Raw genomic sequence first — 17605 nt, forward strand, 5'->3', positions numbered from 1 at the left:
ACAATACGGCACTGCTGCATGAAATTCAAGATCCGATTGATAATGTTACCAGATTACACAAACAAAAGATCTTTAGAATGTCCACTGACAAGGAAATGCCAAAATGTGCATATGTATTTAATCTTTTTCTTGGATTGATTTTTTGGTTCTTGTTTTTTTCCATTTGTTCCATGAACAATACTCAGAATGTTATGTCTTAACATGATATATAAATGAAATGCGGAACAATATTTCTTTGAACTGCTGCTGATTTAGAAATAATAATAGAGTTAAAATCTAAATACAATATTTCCTTGGGCACATTCTGCATTGAAGAACCATATTTAATGTCGGCACAAGAAACACATTTAATGTTTGTATGCTTGAACTATATTGCATTTTTATTTAGTTTCTTCGCAATTCTCATATTTTTGTGCAGATAACCTAAACATGTTTTAGGTCATCTGTTTTATCTCATTAAATTATTAACCATGACTCAAAATAAATGAGAAAAATAATTTTTTATGACAAATTAATGCTAGGATTTCCAAGCACTTGCCTCTAGGATCAAATATTTGTCATAATCTGAATTTTCAGAAACAGAAAAACACATTGCTGAAATAAGCACATGTGCGCAACGAAGCTGCGCCACTAGAACTCATTTATTCTGAAAAATGAACCATTTCTTTTGGTGGTCCGGATATGTGCTAAAGGTTTTTTTTCCACGGTTGTCATGATGGATTTTTCTTGATCGAAGTTCATCCATCAAGCCTTTACCACTAGCAGACGGGCGCGTTATTGTTATTGCATGCATTGCCCATGTGCTTTATGAAGGAGACATCCTGCTGCTGTTGTTGGTGAATTTCATTCTGAACTGCGCATCATTGAACTCGAAACATCCTTGTTGGATACTTGAGGTTCAGTGTAAACGAACCCAGATCCTGCAGAGGCTCACTGTGAGGAACACACACAGCTGCTGACCGGGGGTGTCTGTCTGTGCTCCGCCTCGGTGTTCGTGGGTTTAAAGCGCAGCGGGCTCCGGGAAGAACAAGCTGCGGCTCGCGTTCAGATGAAGCTCCACGCGGCGGAGGCCGGTTTCTCCGCAAAGAGCCGCCTGAGCGCACTGCACCGTTAGACCGGAACAACGGGGCCACGTGCACACGCACAGCTCCAATAACAACACTGCGTTCATATTGATGCAGAATAATAACCGCATACATAATCCCTTCGGTATAGCTACGTATAGTCATTTTTCTTCTTCAATATAATCCCTCCCAGGTTGAAAAAAATGGGCTTTAAAATAAATAAAGCATAACAGAACAAACGAAGCCAATAACCGATTAAATGATATACTATATATATATTTACAGACAAATATGAATGCCATGTCACTGAAGTGTCTTCGACCAAAACTTAATTTACAAAACGTTCCACAATATGGACAAACAGCAAAATAAATATAAAAAATACACTAACTAAAATAAAAGAGATAGCCATAAAAAAAGAAAAGCATAGGATATTTCGTTTGTGATAAAAGTGCAAAAAGATGGGGTAGCGTGATGCGTTCATGTTACAAAGCAAAGAGCGGTTCCATTTGCCTATTTATAATCATCTGTACACAGTTTCCGACTATAAATTTAAAAAAAACTAGGTGACATGTCAAAATAAACATCTACATTTTAGTGATAATATTGCGCTCATATTAATAGTAATAATAAAAGCGTAAATTATATTCTGTCTCTTGTCAGACGTAACAATACGAAAACTGTCATAGAGGAAATGGGGCAAATGTTTAAAACCAATGGGCCCACTTTGCATGTTTAAATAAATATGAACATATTGTAAAGTCCGTTCCCCCTTCATTTTGAAAACAGTAATCGGCGATATATTTGTAATAGAAAGGGAAAGGGCCAGTGTTACTTATGTACAGTGCATGTATAGTAGCTGCGGATGGATCGACTCTGCAGCCTACTATAGTAGATGATCCGGGGAGCAAATGTCCTCCTCGATGTCCACATCGTCGTCGTTTTCCTCCAGCAGGTAGGAGTCCGGCTCCAGTCCGCGCTGCGCCTCCTCGGCGCTCTTCTCGTTCAGCTCGCTCTCGCTGGAGTTCTCCGCGGACCGGTCCAGCTCCCCGGGCGGCTTCCGCTCGTCCTGCGCTTTCCTCAGCTGCTTCTTGTGCTTCATCCGCCGGTTCTGGAACCACGTTTTAACCTGCACGGGACAATGAGAGGGAATTATATATCACATACGCAAATTATATTGATCTGTGAGATCCCCAAATTCAGAACTATAATTGTTCATTCAATCCAATTTATTTGAATAACCCAAATGAAATCACAAATGTGCCTCAGTGGGCTTTACAATCTGTAGAGAATGACATGTCGAATTAGAAATATCATATATTCCCCTGATGTATATCATTTATGTATTATTAAAATATACTTCATACCAAATTACACATAAACAGCAATTGTGAAATAGCCACATTTACAGCCAATATTCATTGTCTTATAACACAGTCTAGGCTCTATTGTCGCGTACTGTTGTATGTTTAGCTACATATAAACATCACTTTGCCGATGTCTGTATTTGTATTGATTTATTGCTTTGTGGTTGGTTGGGTCGCCGCTCTTCTTTGGGCCATGAAGAGTAAATATGTAACGAATAAACAAAGGAGTTCAGAAACACGCTGCCAGCATCCCTGCGTCTCCTGGTGTGTGTGTGTGTGTGTGTGTGTGTGTGTGTGTGTGTGTACCTGCGTCTCGGACAGGCTGAGCGCCGTGGCCAGCTCCACTCTCTCCGGCGTGGAGAGGTACCGCTGGATTTCGAATCTCTTCTCCAGGCCAGACAGCTGCGAGTCGGAGAACACCGTCCGGGCCTTCCGGCGCCTGCAGTGCTTCCCCGGTAACTCTGCGTGGTGCTGGAACAGGGCCGGCATCTGCATGCCTACAGGTGGTAGGAACCAGTGATCAGACAAGCTCACTGTGCAACAACAACATAACACACACTCATAATATGTCTGAGAAACTAGAACGGGATTACAGAATAATCTGAGCAGCAATAATTACCCGTTGGGCTTAAATTAAGATGAAAAGAATATGCATTTTAATGCAGTGTGAATAACTTATTTATTATATAAATTGGCTATTTATTAAATATCTCCTGGAAAAAGACGAACTGAATTGTTATTGTTATTTCCGGAGAGTTCATTCCCACCTGCATTTCGGAGGCTAAATGATTCATTTACACCAGTCTAACACTGCCAGTGTCGTTATTCCCTACTAATAAGTGGGAATATAATGTCATGCAAATCCATAGATTCATAAGAGTTGACATGACGTTCCATTTTGACTAATCATACAGTGTTTATAGCAGATTCTCCAGCAGAATGGCCCTTTTGAACTGTATTTGATCCGACAGAAGTGTCCTTGTTCCTCGAGGCATCTCTCTCCCTCTCTCTCTCTCTCTCTCTCTCTCTCTCTCTCTCTCTCTCTCTCTCTCTCTCCACCTCTGGTCAAGGCCCCCTCGTGCTTACCAGAAGTGAAGAAGTACTGGTGGTGCTCTGGCTTGTGGAGAGGATGGTGCGGATGCGGCGCCAGGATCGGGGTTGGCATCAGCGGGTATCCGTACTCCAGGAGGGGCATCCGGGAGGCCAGGGAGCCGCAGAACGGCGAGGGGAAGACCTCTCTCAGCGGCTTGGGTTTGTGCAATAAGATGTCCTCAATGAAAAACGACGTGGACCTCTGCGTGGGCGCCGCAGATACGTAGTTCATGCTCATGGTGCTGGTTTGGGTTTGTTGTGTCCCGTCTTTAAACCTGCAGCCTCTTCTCCCCAAGTCTCCCAGGCTTCAATGCAGTCCCTTTGATCAGTGACCGGCGGTACGCTGGGCATGACAGCCATATCGGAGGGCGGGCCCACTTCCAACAAGCCGTGATTCAGACAGATAGCGGATTGGGGAAATTGATTTACGCATCAACCAATTAGAGCTGTGGATCGGCGGTGGGGAGACGTAAGGGCCCGCTCTTCGTTCTGATTGGCTGAGACGCGTCCGGAGCTGGTGGAGAAAAAAAAGAAAGAAAGAAAAGGCAAACAAGAGTCCAGAAGTGCCGCGCACCTGTGACCGCAGCATCACAGTTCATTTGAATAGCAACTAAAAATCCTTCCAAGGAAATAACCACTCATAGCGGTGCTTAGTAACCATGCTGTTTTTGCAAGGTTCGTGAGCACAAATGGCCTTTTGGAAGAATGATTCTTTATTGAGCCTACGAAACAAAATGATTACTAACTGTGATTTATATGATGCAGCTACTTGTATTATGATGCTTATTACGCATGTATGGGCTATAGTTATGTAGTACGTACTTTAACAGCAGTTCTTCTAAAGGGAAATAGCCACATTTATAGCCACAATTTATATAATTTATAAAAGGCTTAGTGAACGTGATCTGTCTATTTCTTTATTATGAATATAGTTTTGACGGATTCTCTTCTTTTCTCTTTTTGTTATTTGTGGGTGGGTGCGTTTTTGTTGGCTCGCCACTATTTGTCGGGCTCTGACTGGACAGAATAAACAAAGGAACCACGTTCAGAAACACACACTTAATGAATAACATAATGAATATAGGAGATGAGCTGTCATCATGCAATCTGCAGCGCGTCGCCCACGAAGTTTCCAACAGGATGGGGTCCTTGTTGGCGCTCACCATGGTGCTGAAACCCGCGCGTGTTGGTGGTTCCATGCGGTTATTATTATTTATATTTATCTATACTTTCCATTTTAATCCTAATGTTGACTTCAATACAAACATTTATATTATTCCTGGTTGAAACATTTAAATTTACGAGTTCGTCTTCGGCAAAGAAGCAGTGAGTTATAAGAATAATGCTCCTATAGAAACATATATATTTTAATATAGGGACAATACATTCATGTCATGAAGTGGCATGGATGTATTGTACCTTATTGCGTTATTATACGTGGCTTTAAAAAACCTGCACCGTCATTTATATTTAGGGTATTTGTTTGTATTTCACCATTAGTCTATTGTATTTCCCATGGCACCATGGCGTTTCTTTAATATTCCATGGAAATGAACGATTTAGTGTAACTTCTGGATTATTCCAATATGTCTATAATGACTGTCTAGTCATCTGCGCTTTTAAAACGTAACTTTATATTTCTTATCTTGAATGTTGAATTATGTGTTTTTAATATGCTCGGGTAACTTCTGAACTCTCCGCTGATGTTATGGTTTTTGAATGTGTGGCCGGTGTCGCAGGAGGAGTGTACCCCTACAGGTCTGTCTAATTCCGCCCAAATTGGCTGTAATTGTCGGTATTAAAATCTGGGAGAGTACAAGTGCCGCTCCTGTGCCCATTTGTGAAAGAAAGCGCTGCGCCATAATTTGTTGATATGGTGTTGTCATCACATTTCCAATCAGGCCGGTTAATGTGAAAGTGTCTTAATGTAGGCAGAATTCACGCTGCAATGCTATTAGGCAATTAAGGGAGATGTTAAAACGGAAGTTGTAATCCTGGGGCTGGAGGACAGGATTTCCATTTGATCAGATGGAGGGAGAACAAATTAATTACTGTCTCTCAGTTGCGGAAAAGTGCTGCATTAGTTTGCATAGGTTTGTGTTAAATGGGCACGTGCTCTCAATATTCAAATGAGCATTGTTGGATGGTTTCAAATCCAACACAGTTTGTCATTAAGCTCTAAGACCACTCTACAATGTTTCCTCTGATAATAGGTCGGAAAGGTCATTCGGAAAACCCATCATCTTTTTTTAATAGACAAAACCAAAATATAAAATCTATTTTGTTTGAATTTTTCTAACATAAGCAGCAGCAAAGAAACGCGCTTTTAAAGCAGATGGAGGTGTCCTGCCGCACCTGCTGTGCGCCAATCCCTTTAATGATGGTGCGCACCGGGATAACAAGATGCTTTCGGGGAAAATTAGAAAGTAAATGAAACAAATGGCGATGACATCGTCTTAAGGATCCGTTCTTAAGACGCGGTTAAGCGGATTGATGTGGTCATTTCATTAAGTAAAGATGTGAGCCGGCCCGGCAGTGCGTCACTCCGTTGAGTGGCACGTTTTTATAAGAGGTTTGCGGCAGCGCATTTTATTAAGAGGTTTGCGGCAGTACATTTTATTAAGAGGTTTGCGGCAGTGCATTTTATAAGAGGTTTGCGGCAGTACATTTTATTAAGAGGTTTGCGGCAGTGCATTTTATAAGAGGTTTGCAGAAGTGCATTTTTATAAGAGGTTTGCAGAAGTGCATTTTATAAGAGGTTTGCAGAAGTGCATTTTTATAAGAGGTTTGCAGAAGTGCATTTCATAGGAGGTTTGCAGAAGTGCATTTTTATAAGAGGTTTGGGCGGCAGTGCATTTTTATAAGAGGTTTGCAGAAGTGCATTTTTATAAGAGGTTTGCAGAAGTGCATTTTATAAGAGGTTTGCAGAAGTGCATTTTTATAAGAGGTTTGCAGAAGTGCATTTCATAGGAGGTTTGCAGAAGTGCATTTTTATAAGAGGTTTGGGCGGCAGTGCATTTTTATAAGAGGTTTGCAGAAGTGCATTTTATAAGAAGTTTGCAGCAGTGCATTTTATAAGAAGTTTCCGGCAGTGCATTTTACAAGAGGTTTGCAGAAGTGCATTTTACAAGAGGTTTGCGGCAGTGCATTTTATAAGAGGTTTGCAGAAGTGCATTTTTATAAGAGGTTTGCAGCAGTGCATTTTTATAAGAGGTTTGCAGAAGTGCATTTTACAAGAGGTTTGCGGCAGTGCATTTTATAAGAGGTTTGCAGAAGTGCATTTTTATAAGAGGTTTGCAGAAGTGCATTTTTATAAGAGGTTTGCAGAAGTGCATTTTTATAAGAGGTTTGCAGAAGTGCATTTTATAAGAGGTTTGCAGAAGTGCATTTTTATAAGAGGTTTGCGGCAGTGCATTTTATAAGAGGTTTGCAGAAGTGCATTTTTATAAGAGGTTTGCGGCAGTGCATTTTATAAGAGGTTTGCAGAAGTGCATTTTTATAAGAGGTTTGCAGAAGTGCATTTTTATAAGAGGTTTGCAGAAGTGCATTTTTATAAGAGGTTTGTAGCAGTGCATTTTTATAAGAGGTTTGCGGCAGTGCATTTTTATAAGAGGTTTGCGGCAGTGCATTTTATAAGAGGTTTGCAGAAGTGCATTTTTATAAGAGGTTTGTAGCAGTGCATTTTTATAAGAGGTTTGCGGCAGTGCATTTTATAAGAGGTTTGCAGAAGTGCATTTTTATAAGAGGTTTGCGGCAGTGCATTTTTATAAGAGGTTTGTAGCAGTGCATTTTTATAAGAGGTTTGCAGAAGTGCATTTTTATAAGAGGTTTGCAGAAGTGCATTTTATAAGAGGTTTGCAGAAGTGCATTTTACAAGAAGTTTGCGGCAGTGCATTTTATAAGAGGTTTGCAGAAGTGCATTTTTATAAGAGGTTTGCAGCAGTGCATTTTTATAAGAGGTTTGCAGAAGTGCATTTTATAAGAGGTTTGCAGAAGTGCATTTTTATAAGAGGTTTGCAGCAGTGCATTTTTATAAGAGGTTTGCAGAAGTGCATTTTTATAAGAGGTTTGCGGCAGTGCATTTTATAAGAGGTTTGCAGAAGTGCATTTTTATAAGAGGTTTGCAGAAGTGCATTTTATAAGAGGTTTGCAGAAGTGCATTTTTATAAGAGGTTTGCGGCAGTGCATTTTATAAGAGGTTTGCAGAAGTGCATTTTTATAAGAGGTTTGCAGAAGTGCATTTTTATAAGAGGTTTGCAGAAGTGCATTTTTATAAGAGGTTTGTAGCAGTGCATTTTTATAAGAGGTTTGCGGCAGTGCATTTTATAAGAGGTTTGCAGAAGTGCATTTTTATAAGAGGTTTGCGGCAGTGCATTTTATAAGAGGTTTGCAGAAGTGCATTTTTATAAGAGGTTTGCGGCAGTGCATTTTATAAGAGGTTTGCAGAAGTGCATTTTTATAAGAGGTTTGCGGCAGTGCATTTTATAAGAGGTTTGCAGCAGTGCATTTTATAAGAGGTTTGGGCGGCAGTGCATTTTTATAAGAGGTTTGCAGAAGTGCATTTTTATAAGAGGTTTGTAGCAGTGCATTTTTATAAGAGGTTTGCGGCAGTGTATTTTTATAAGAGGTTTGCAGAAGTGCATTTTTATAAGAGGTTTGCGGCAGTGTATTTTTATAAGAGGTTTGCGGCAGTGCATTTTATAAGAGGTTTGCGGCAGTGCATTTTTATAAGAGGTTTGCGGCAGTGCATTTTATAAGAGGTTTGCAGCAGTGCATTTTTATAAGAGGTTTGCAGAAGTGCATTTTTATAAGAGGTTTGCAGAAGTGCATTTTTATAAGAGGTTTGCGGCAGTGTATTTTTATAAGAGGTTTGCAGAAGTGCATTTTTATAAGAGGTTTGCAGAAGTGCATTTTTATAAGAGGTTTGCAGAAGTGCATTTTTATAAGAGGTTTGCAGAAGTGCATTTTTATAAGAGGTTTGCGGCAGTGCATTTTTATAAGAGGTTTGCGGCAGTGCATTTTTATAAGAGGTTTGTAGCAGTGCATTTTTATAAGAGGTTTGTAGCAGTGCATTTTTATAAGAGGTTTGCAGCAGTGCATTTTTATAAGAGGTTTGCAGAAGTGCATTTTTATAAGAGGTTTGCAGAAGTGCATTTTTATAAGAGGTTTGCGGCAGTGTATTTTTATAAGAGGTTTGCAGAAGTGCATTTTTATAAGAGGTTTGCAGAAGTGCATTTTTATAAGAGGTTTGCAGAAGTGCATTTTTATAAGAGGTTTGCAGAAGTGCATTTTTATAAGAGGTTTGCGGCAGTGCATTTTTATAAGAGGTTTGCGGCAGTGCATTTTTATAAGAGGTTTGCGGCAGTGCATTTTTATAAGAGGTTTGTAGCAGTGCATTTTTATAAGAGGTTTGCAGCAGTGCATTTTTATAAGAGGTTTGCAGAAGTGCATTTTTATAAGAGGTTTGCAGAAGTGCATTTTTATAAGAGGTTTGCAGAAGTGCATTTTTATAAGAGGTTTGTAGCAGTGCATTTTTATAAGAGGTTTGCGGCAGTGCATTTTTATAAGAGGTTTGCGGCAGTGCATTTTTATAAGAGGTTTGCGGCAGTGCATTTTTATAAGAGGTTTGTAGCAGTGCATTTTTATAAGAGGTTTGCAGCAGTGCATTTTTATAAGAGGTTTGCAGAAGTGCATTTTTATAAGAGGTTTGCAGAAGTGCATTTTTATAAGAGGTTTGCAGAAGTGCATTTTTATAAGAGGTTTGTAGCAGTGTATTTTTATAAGAGGTTTGCAGCAGTGCATTTTTATAAGAGGTTTGCGGCAGTGCATTTTTATAAGAGGTTTGTAGAAGTGCATTTTTATAAGAGGTTTGTAGCAGTGCATTTTTATAAGAGGTTTGCGGCAGTGCATTTTTATAAGAGGTTTGCAGAAGTGCATTTTTATAAGAGGTTTGCAGAAGTGCATTTTTATAAGAGGTTTGCGGCAGTGCATTTTTATAAGAGGTTTGTAGCAGTGCATTTTTATAAGAGGTTTGCAGAAGTGCATTTTTATAAGAGGTTTGTGGCAGTGCATTCTCAGAACTGGTCATATGGCCGTGCTGGAGGCGGGATGTAGAGGAACATTCAGTCCGCCATAGACACTTCATGGTCCTTTCCATCCATAGATTTGTATTTATATATATTTGTTGGTTCGTTCTAAAGATTGCCCATATAACTAAACAATTTAATCGTGGTTTATGGTTTAAAATATCTCATATTGAAAATATGAAATATATATTTTATGTTTTCAATATGAGATATTTTATAAGAATTTAGATCTAAAATGTAGTTCAAATGCACTCTCTAGAATAGTGAGGTAATTATGGATGAGAATAGTTTTCATGTAGGCATAAATCATCTTCTTAGTGTGACTCTGAATCTGTCAACAACCTTTTGGAAAATTATCTATTTTAATTGGTAATAAATTATAATGTGCTATATGGTCGAATATAGTTATCATTTATCATACTTTATAACATTAATATTATTGTGTAACAATAATAACTGCAGCAGTGATAAAGTATCATAACACTTCTTAGTTGGTCATAATGTAATCCTATAATGCATTATGGTGCAAGAACAACACACACAACATTTCCCTGAGTGACTAACAATTATGAAGTATTATGATACTCGACCTTATTAGTCACTCTACAATGCTGTATAATGTGTTTTTAGGATATAAATAGTTAAAACGCATTATGAGTATCTCTGACTGCTTAAAACAATACAGTAATCATAAAGTGAAGGGTGGGGAATCTGAATAGGTGACTGACATAAAACCAGCTGGCCAGCCTCCATAACAATGCAACAGAACTTTAGAGGCATAACAGTGGATTAGTAAATCACGCATACTTAAAGTACATAGACCATGAGTCATATTGTCCCCAATCTTTTTATTGGAATCATTTAAACGTTGATCGTTCATGTTCCAGAGGTAAGCTCTGCTTCTGAAGGTGAGAACACAGCCTTGATGCATCTCTTATGATCACATGGCTTATTTCTGGATGATGGTTTCAGTCTTCTAATGAGAGTTAGTGCTCCGGGGGCACTCATGCATCCGATAGGCACACAGATAGAAGATACCTGGAAACAAAAGGAGGTCTTAGAGAGAATATGTGGCAACATACATGCTTATTCGTTTTTTACTGTCACAACTATGTGTGATTTGTGTCATCTTAATTCAACGCCACTTAGTGGTGGTGATTATTATTTCTTTGGCCATGTAAAGTGACATTCTGAGAAAACTGCATTTGTTGTTCTTTATTTCCTTCGTATGCGAGTCGATAGAGCTTTCATATCGTCATCAACCTTACAATACATATTTATGGTCCTTTTGCCATGCCCAAAGAACATTTGTAGTGCATAGAAAATCTATACAGAAGTCACTTTACAATTAATGAATGCAAATTGTTAAAAATAATTATAAATAAAAGGTGTACCACTTCTTTATTAGTGACTATTAGTGCAGATGTTTTTGGCCTCAGTAAAACAGTGTATACATCATGGTGTTCTCAGCATATGGATGCTGTTTACCTCCAAACCATTTTCATATTCAGTATAGTGAAAGGCTTGCTGAACAGCAGGTTCTGCACAGCATGGTGGAGGATTCAGAGATGAGCACTTACTACAAGCATCACTTACTGATAATGTCCCATCATTGATTCAGCTGGGTTTACGGTCTTGTTTTCTGCTCAGGAAGTGAGTTGTTGCATTGTCTGATATGACCTAGTCTCTGTAGTTGTTGTTGTTGTTGTCTTTATAGCACACGCAGTATGAGTAGCATTAGCAAGGCATGCAGGTTCTAGTTGAGGCCTTGACAATACGAAGGTTAAACCAATTGGATCTGCTATCCACATTGAATTGTCAAAAGGTATGCATGATCTAATGTCAAATTATTCCTAAATCTAAAAAGTATTCTGAGCCCGTCGTTTGCCATGACTTCATAAAACACGTCCTCCAAGCAGAGGTTTCATCTACACCTCACTGAAGGCACTATTTCTGTCCAGGATGTCACTCAAGAAGTTAACATTTAGCAGAAAGTGACCACAGCCAAACTTTACAGGATTTCAAAAGAGAAGACGCCGTAAGTGGAACTGACACAGTTAACATTATCAGTAAGTGATGCTTGTAGTAAGTGCTCATCTCTGAATCCTCCACCATGCTGTGCAGAACCTGCTGTTCAGCAAGCCTTTCACTATACTGAATATGAAAATGGTTTGGAGGTAAACAGCATCCATATGCTGAGAACACCATGCTGTGAAAGAGGAGACATAATGCAGTTTGGTCGTTGGGTTGCATGTTTACCTGAAAAAAAGGTGAGCACCACTGACACCCAGCCAATGATGTAGGACCAGGAGAACCTCCAGTTCCCATAGCGTTTCCCATAGTAGTTAATAGTCACACCAGTGTACACCGTCATTGCTAGAAACACTAAAAAGCCTGCGCAGGACACAAAGAAAAAGTCACATGTAAAGAAATGTTTGTAGAAATGGGCAATCATGGAATATTTCAGTTTGAAAAAAAATCAATAGAATTATGCTTTTTTAGGGTTTTAATTTGTGAACGTGGATTGATAAATTACGGTCAAATCAATTGCAAATTACAGCTCAAACCAAACCAACAAAGTAGAAAAACAATACGAAAAAGTTGAACTTACACGAGATGAAAAACAATATGCCTGCAGCAAAGGTTTTGTCAAACCTGTCGAAGGAGGAGTAATGGATGAAGGCCATAATGCCAATGATGATGCCGATGAAACAGGCCAAAAGAGAGAGGATCATGAGGGCTCGGGTGGCGTCTAAGTGGGCTGTGGACAATGGAAGTCAGTGGTGGGGTCAGTGCAAGTCAACAGAGGTGAATGAGATGGCATGTTAACGCCCCACTTTGAAGAAGAAGGGTGAAGATCTTTGAGAAAGAATAGACCTCATTTTATCCACGTCAGATGGAAATCCTAAATCTATCAATCAGATCTTCAACAGAAACGATGTGATTTACACTTATTTCTTTTATCAGGAGTTTGTTAATGTATAGTGCCTGGAAATAGAAATATGTTTAGGTTTACATGTGTTAGCCTACCAAATGTTTTATATGTCAAACGTACTGCTTTGTCGAATTTAGTTGAATGTTCTCCTCAAAAGTTCATTGGTCCTTTTTCCTCTAAACATCCAATGACATTTCAACAAACCTTTGCTAACTGTTGATGACATTGAACCAATAATGATCCACAGAAACTGACCCAGTGTTGGCAAAAATGTGTTTTTTTCACAAAATTCCAACATTTTAGACATTCTAATAATCATGCCATTGTGAATTCATAATTTCCCCCACCATAAATTAAGGATACATGAATGAAAAAAACAATAATAATTCCTGTATTTCTTTAAAACCTCTATTTGTCACTTCTCTACCATGCCAGTGAGCGAGACAGTTGTTTACATCACCCTGGAGAATGTTTGTGATTATCCCCATAAATCTGCCTCTTTGATAAATGTGTGTGACACATCTTCTCCATGAACCCTCCGTGTCCACGCTTACCGATGCTGTCGCTGTGTGGGAAGCATTTGCCCGGCATACAGTAGCGCCACAGGCCCTGGTGCATGTAGTTGCTGGACTGCCGATACTGCATCCAGTAATCGGTTGCTGTGGAAACGATCAGGAGGATGTTCCCCACTCCTGCACAGAACAAACCTCCACCCATAAAGCTGTACATCCTGCACCTGCACACACACACACACACACACACACACACACACACACATAGAGAGGAACATAAGGTCACTTAGCATCAGCGGTCAGTGGCAGGGCCCCTCCTCTCTCACACACACACACACACACACACACACACACACACACACACACTCTCTCAAACACACACACACACACACTTCAGGGAGAGAGGCTCTAAGTGTCAGTAATTGCGTTGTAATGAACATATTATTTCCAATAGATTGAGCTGTGGGATCGCCCGTGTGTGTGTGCTCCACTTTGTTCTCCAGGAGATCAGTCAGTGAATACACCCCAGGGCGCGTACACACACACACATACACACACACACACACACACACACACACACACACACACACACACACACACACACACACACACATACACACACACATGCTAGTCCAGCGATGCTTTGATACTTGATACATCTATTGCTCATTGTTCCACCTGAATGCAATATCCTGCAGCCATCCTCTCCTTCTCAAAGAGGACTGTCATGGATTTATTTTATTTTATTTTTTGGGAGGGGGCAGGTTGATAGATAGTTTGAAACCTGAAAACGTGATGCTCGTTGAAGAGCTCTGTATTTCCGCAGGATACAATTTTCGTCTGAGCAGCGTCGATACAGGAGCGGTCTTAGTCCAAAGCAGAGCACATAATAATACAATCCATTTCATCCCCACCACGTAAAAAATGAATAAAAATGGAGATCTCACAATATCAATGTTAGTTGGAACATATCAAATTCTAATCATTCTATTGAATAATCAGTCTGCCAGTTGGATTTAAGGATTTTTTTAGGAACTAATTTCCTCCCAGCCAGGTTAAACTCCTCTTAAAAAAAACAAGTGAAGTGAATTTCCTTTTCATTCAGAGAGATGCCTTGTGACTGGCACTGACCTCGAGGTTGCCTCTCAATCACGTCACTCAATCCTTTCCCCTGGAAATTCTCCAACTCTCACTTCAAATGTCTTATATTCCTGTAAAACAATGATCCCACTGGGAAAAAGAAAATACGACTAAATAAAGGCTCACATTCATCCATCTCTATCCTTCCTTAGGTGTTGGCCTTAGCTGTTGCTTTTTATTCGCTTCATGAACACAGCAGCGTCTCATATCTGCACATTAGTTCCTCTAAAGACATTTAAAAAGACAATAAAGTGATACAAAAACCGCTGTGTACATTCTCTGATACAGCAAAGACTCATATTTACAACGCTCCCTGGGGCTCCTACAGCTGCAGCTGTGTCTCCACATGATGGAAAATATAAAGAAAAACACAAATAACTAAATGAACACCATTGGACCAAGTTCAGTGTTGACTTACCTTAATCAATGCCTTTTATGAAGATGTTTATGAAGACAGGGTTACCTGACAATATACAACAAGATCCTATAATGCCAAGACAGGCAGATTTCCAGCAGGCTAACAGCACTATCGTTTGAAAGGGAGAATAGGGAGAAACTGGGGCTGCAACAAACACAGCGCTCAGACAATAGGCCAGGCCGGACACCGGCCAATCAGCACGCACCAGTTAGTTTGGGAATCTGCTGAAAAAACAGAAATGGCTAAAGCTTGGCCAGCTGAAGTAATACTGATGACTTCATGGTTTTGATTGAAAGTAAAGGGCTAGCTGGCTTTAGTGGAGGGCAAGCCAGGCATTAAATCAGTCTTTGGCTCGGTATCATTTCAAACTCTGTCACCCCGTTTCAAAGTGTCCGTGTGCCGGTTCAATTGGAACTATTTCACTTGATGAGTACACTATATGTATAGAGGGCTTTTGGAAATTTTACGACAATTAACTTTAGTTAAACTTTCACATGTGGTCATATTATCACATTCACGTCATATAGACCACCAATTCAAATTCATTTTAAAATGTTGAGACGGCAGATTGATGCAGATTATTGCAGCTGATTGTATATCGGCATGATGTCACTATTTATGTACAGTGTAAATGCAGTGCTTTGACCAACAGCCATCAACCTAATGCTGCTACACTTTAACTTGTCATTATGCTGCTGTCATTTCAGTAATTGCAAACAGCTCCCCATTTCCAACAAAATAATTTAGATTAGGAAAAACTAATTTAATTTCTATTACTCCTGATTTTTAATTGATCAATAAGTAACAATGGCCATCTAAATAGTGTGCGCTGATCCCAGTTGCCATCGGTTCGGTTACATCGCAGTACAACAGTAAATATTGAGATGCACTGAGGATGCAGAAGTCATCTTAATGGGCTTTCCTGGAGAATACTCATTGAGTCATTTCCTCTGCATGTCTGCAGAGCATCAATGTGTAGACGGTTCTGTTCAGCAAGTGAGTTTGTGCTTTACATTTACACCCACCTGGATTACGTATTTCTTTTCTAGGAAAAGTATGAAACTAGTTAAAAGACACTCAAAGGTAAACACAATTAAAAGCATGTATACATACTCCTGAGAAACTCCTTGTTTGAATGTAAACGGTCTTTCACCACTTTCAGGACATGGTGAATACAAACAGAGCAGTCTGCAAGTGATACAACTATTCAGGTTAAAGTGCTGACAACAACACATGCTCGGGTGGATAGAGGTCATGTGACTGACCTGTCAAAAGGGATATTTAAAACAAAACGTGTGTTTAGGATCGTTATCCTGCTTCCTGCAGTGACCTACATCAGTGTGTTCTGTATAAAAAGAGCTACACGCCTGACACTGTTGACCAAACATGGATGTGAACAATTGAAAGATGTAAGTTATACTGATGGTATCCTCGGCAACGTAATTCTGCTTTGGCATGTGGTTCCAATGAGAAAGCACCTTCAAACCCAGCAGGTGGGCCAGGTGGAAAGACACAAGTACCCAAACCCAATGCACAGTACCTGCTCAGGACCAAACACTAGCCAGTCAAAGACGGATACTGAATTAGAATCCAACAGCCGAAGTGAAAGATATGTTCCTTGGAATCGTGAAGAGTGAGGAGGAGAGTGAATGTTTAATGCCTCAAACCCTAAACCCTAAACCCTAAACCCTAAACCCTAAACCCTCAGGGACTTACTGACATCAACTGGTAAATGGTTGAGTGTAGAGACTGAGGGCTGGAAATGGTGCAAATACCAATGGGACAGCACTTTTCTGCAACATGTCATGTGAACTTGACAACATCAAAAATATATCGTATATAAATGTGGGTATTTATTTTATAGTTTTTACTCCCTGATTGGAATGTCTTTCAGAGGAGACGTAATTTCAAATAATCTATTTACTCGTTTTTGTTAAAACAGCTTCAATGACAAAACCAAATGTTTGATGAATAAATCTGTGATAAATATATATATATATATATATATATATATATATATATATATGATGTTTGTATTCATCTGATTTCATGTTTCCATATCCCATCTTTAATCCTCAATGTTATTGAGTAAATGTTATTTATCGAACACCCACGTGCCTCTTTGTTTACGTTTTTTTTTTTACTTCTCAATGCTTCCATTGGTAACTGCGTGTTTTAAAGGGTTCATAAAGGGCTCAACGATGTGACAGTGGGACAGAACTAAACCCTCACGGTCTTAGTGGGAGCGCGCCTCAAAGTCTGTGAGTCCGTGAGGTGGAGACTGGGATTGGACCTAGGACTTCCATTCATTAGGTTGCTTCCAATATGCAGGCTAATGTTGCTCTGTGTCTGCTGGATGCTGGATGATAATACATGTTATAGTGCTTTAAAGGGTACTCAAAATGCACTGTGCTCTGACTCCATGTTTCCTTCCCTGTGCTCTGACTCCATGTTTCCTTCACTGTGCTCTGACTCCATGTTTCCTTCCCTGTGCTCTGACTCCATGTTTCCTTCCCTGTGCTCTGACTCCATGTTTCCTTCATTGTGCTCTGACTCCATGTTTCCCTCACTGTGCTCTGACTCCATGTTTCCTTCACTGTGCTCTGACTCCATGTTTCCTTCCCTGTGCTCTGACTCCATGTTTCCTTCACTGAGCTCTGACTCCATTTTTTCCCCTCACTGTGCTCTGACTCCATGTTTTTCTCATTGTGCTCTGACTCCATGTTTCCTTCACTGTGCTCTGACTCCATGTTTCCTTCACTGTGCTCTGACTCCATCTTTCCTTCCCTGTGCTCTAACTCCATGTTTCCTTCCATGTGCTCTGACTCCATGTTTCCTTCACTGTGCTCTGACTCCATTTTTCCTTCACTGTGCTCTGACTCCATGTTTCCTTCACTGTGCTCTGACTCCATGTTTCCTTCCCTGTGCTCTAACTCCATGTTTCCTTCCATGTGCTCTGACTCCATGTTTCCCTCACTGTGCTCTGACTCC

At 39.9% G+C, this 17605-nt stretch overlaps 2 protein-coding genes across 2 annotated transcripts; both read right to left on the minus strand.

Annotated features, from left to right (window-relative positions):
• Nucleotides 1-1950: 1950 nt before the first annotated feature.
• Nucleotides 1951-3761, minus strand: bsx (brain-specific homeobox). Its single transcript, XM_034550811.1, has 3 exons — nucleotides 3518-3761; nucleotides 2738-2928; nucleotides 1951-2193 (listed from the first exon to the last, which is right to left on the minus strand). The coding sequence occupies exons 1-3, from the start codon at nucleotides 3759-3761 to the stop codon at nucleotides 1951-1953; spliced, it is 678 nt and encodes a 225-aa protein (XP_034406702.1).
• A 6824-nt stretch (nucleotides 3762-10585) lies between these two features.
• Nucleotides 10586-14270, minus strand: lim2.1 (lens intrinsic membrane protein 2.1). Its single transcript, XM_034550688.1, has 5 exons — nucleotides 14188-14270; nucleotides 13099-13280; nucleotides 12221-12370; nucleotides 11869-12003; nucleotides 10586-10647 (listed from the first exon to the last, which is right to left on the minus strand). The coding sequence occupies exons 2-5, from the start codon at nucleotides 13271-13273 to the stop codon at nucleotides 10586-10588; spliced, it is 522 nt and encodes a 173-aa protein (XP_034406579.1). The 5' UTR covers nucleotides 13274-13280; nucleotides 14188-14270.
• Nucleotides 14271-17605: the final 3335 nt, after the last annotated feature.

The sequence above is a fragment of the Cyclopterus lumpus genome, chromosome 14 (genome assembly GCF_009769545.1).
Source record: "Cyclopterus lumpus isolate fCycLum1 chromosome 14, fCycLum1.pri, whole genome shotgun sequence".
Classification (NCBI taxonomy): Eukaryota; Metazoa; Chordata; class Actinopteri; order Perciformes; family Cyclopteridae; genus Cyclopterus; species Cyclopterus lumpus.

Coding starts and splice junctions, on each gene's coding strand:
- bsx (XM_034550811.1), bottom strand. CDS start 3,761: ATGAGCATGAACTACGTATCTGCGGCGCCCACGCAGAGGTCCACGTCG. Junction 2,929..3,517: donor CCAGTACTTCTTCACTTCTG/GTAAGCACGAGG, acceptor TACCACCTGTAG/GCATGCAGATGCCGGCCCTG. Junction 2,194..2,737: donor TCAGCCTGTCCGAGACGCAG/GTACACACACAC, acceptor TGTCCCGTGCAG/GTTAAAACGTGGTTCCAGAA.
- lim2.1 (XM_034550688.1), bottom strand. CDS start 13,273: ATGTACAGCTTTATGGGTGGAGGTTTGTTCTGTGCAGGAGTGGGGAAC. Junction 12,371..13,098: donor CCCACACAGCGACAGCATCG/GTAAGCGTGGAC, acceptor CATTGTCCACAG/CCCACTTAGACGCCACCCGA. Junction 10,648..11,868: donor GGTGCTCACCTTTTTTTCAG/GTAAACATGCAA, acceptor TTTTGTTTCCAG/GTATCTTCTATCTGTGTGCC.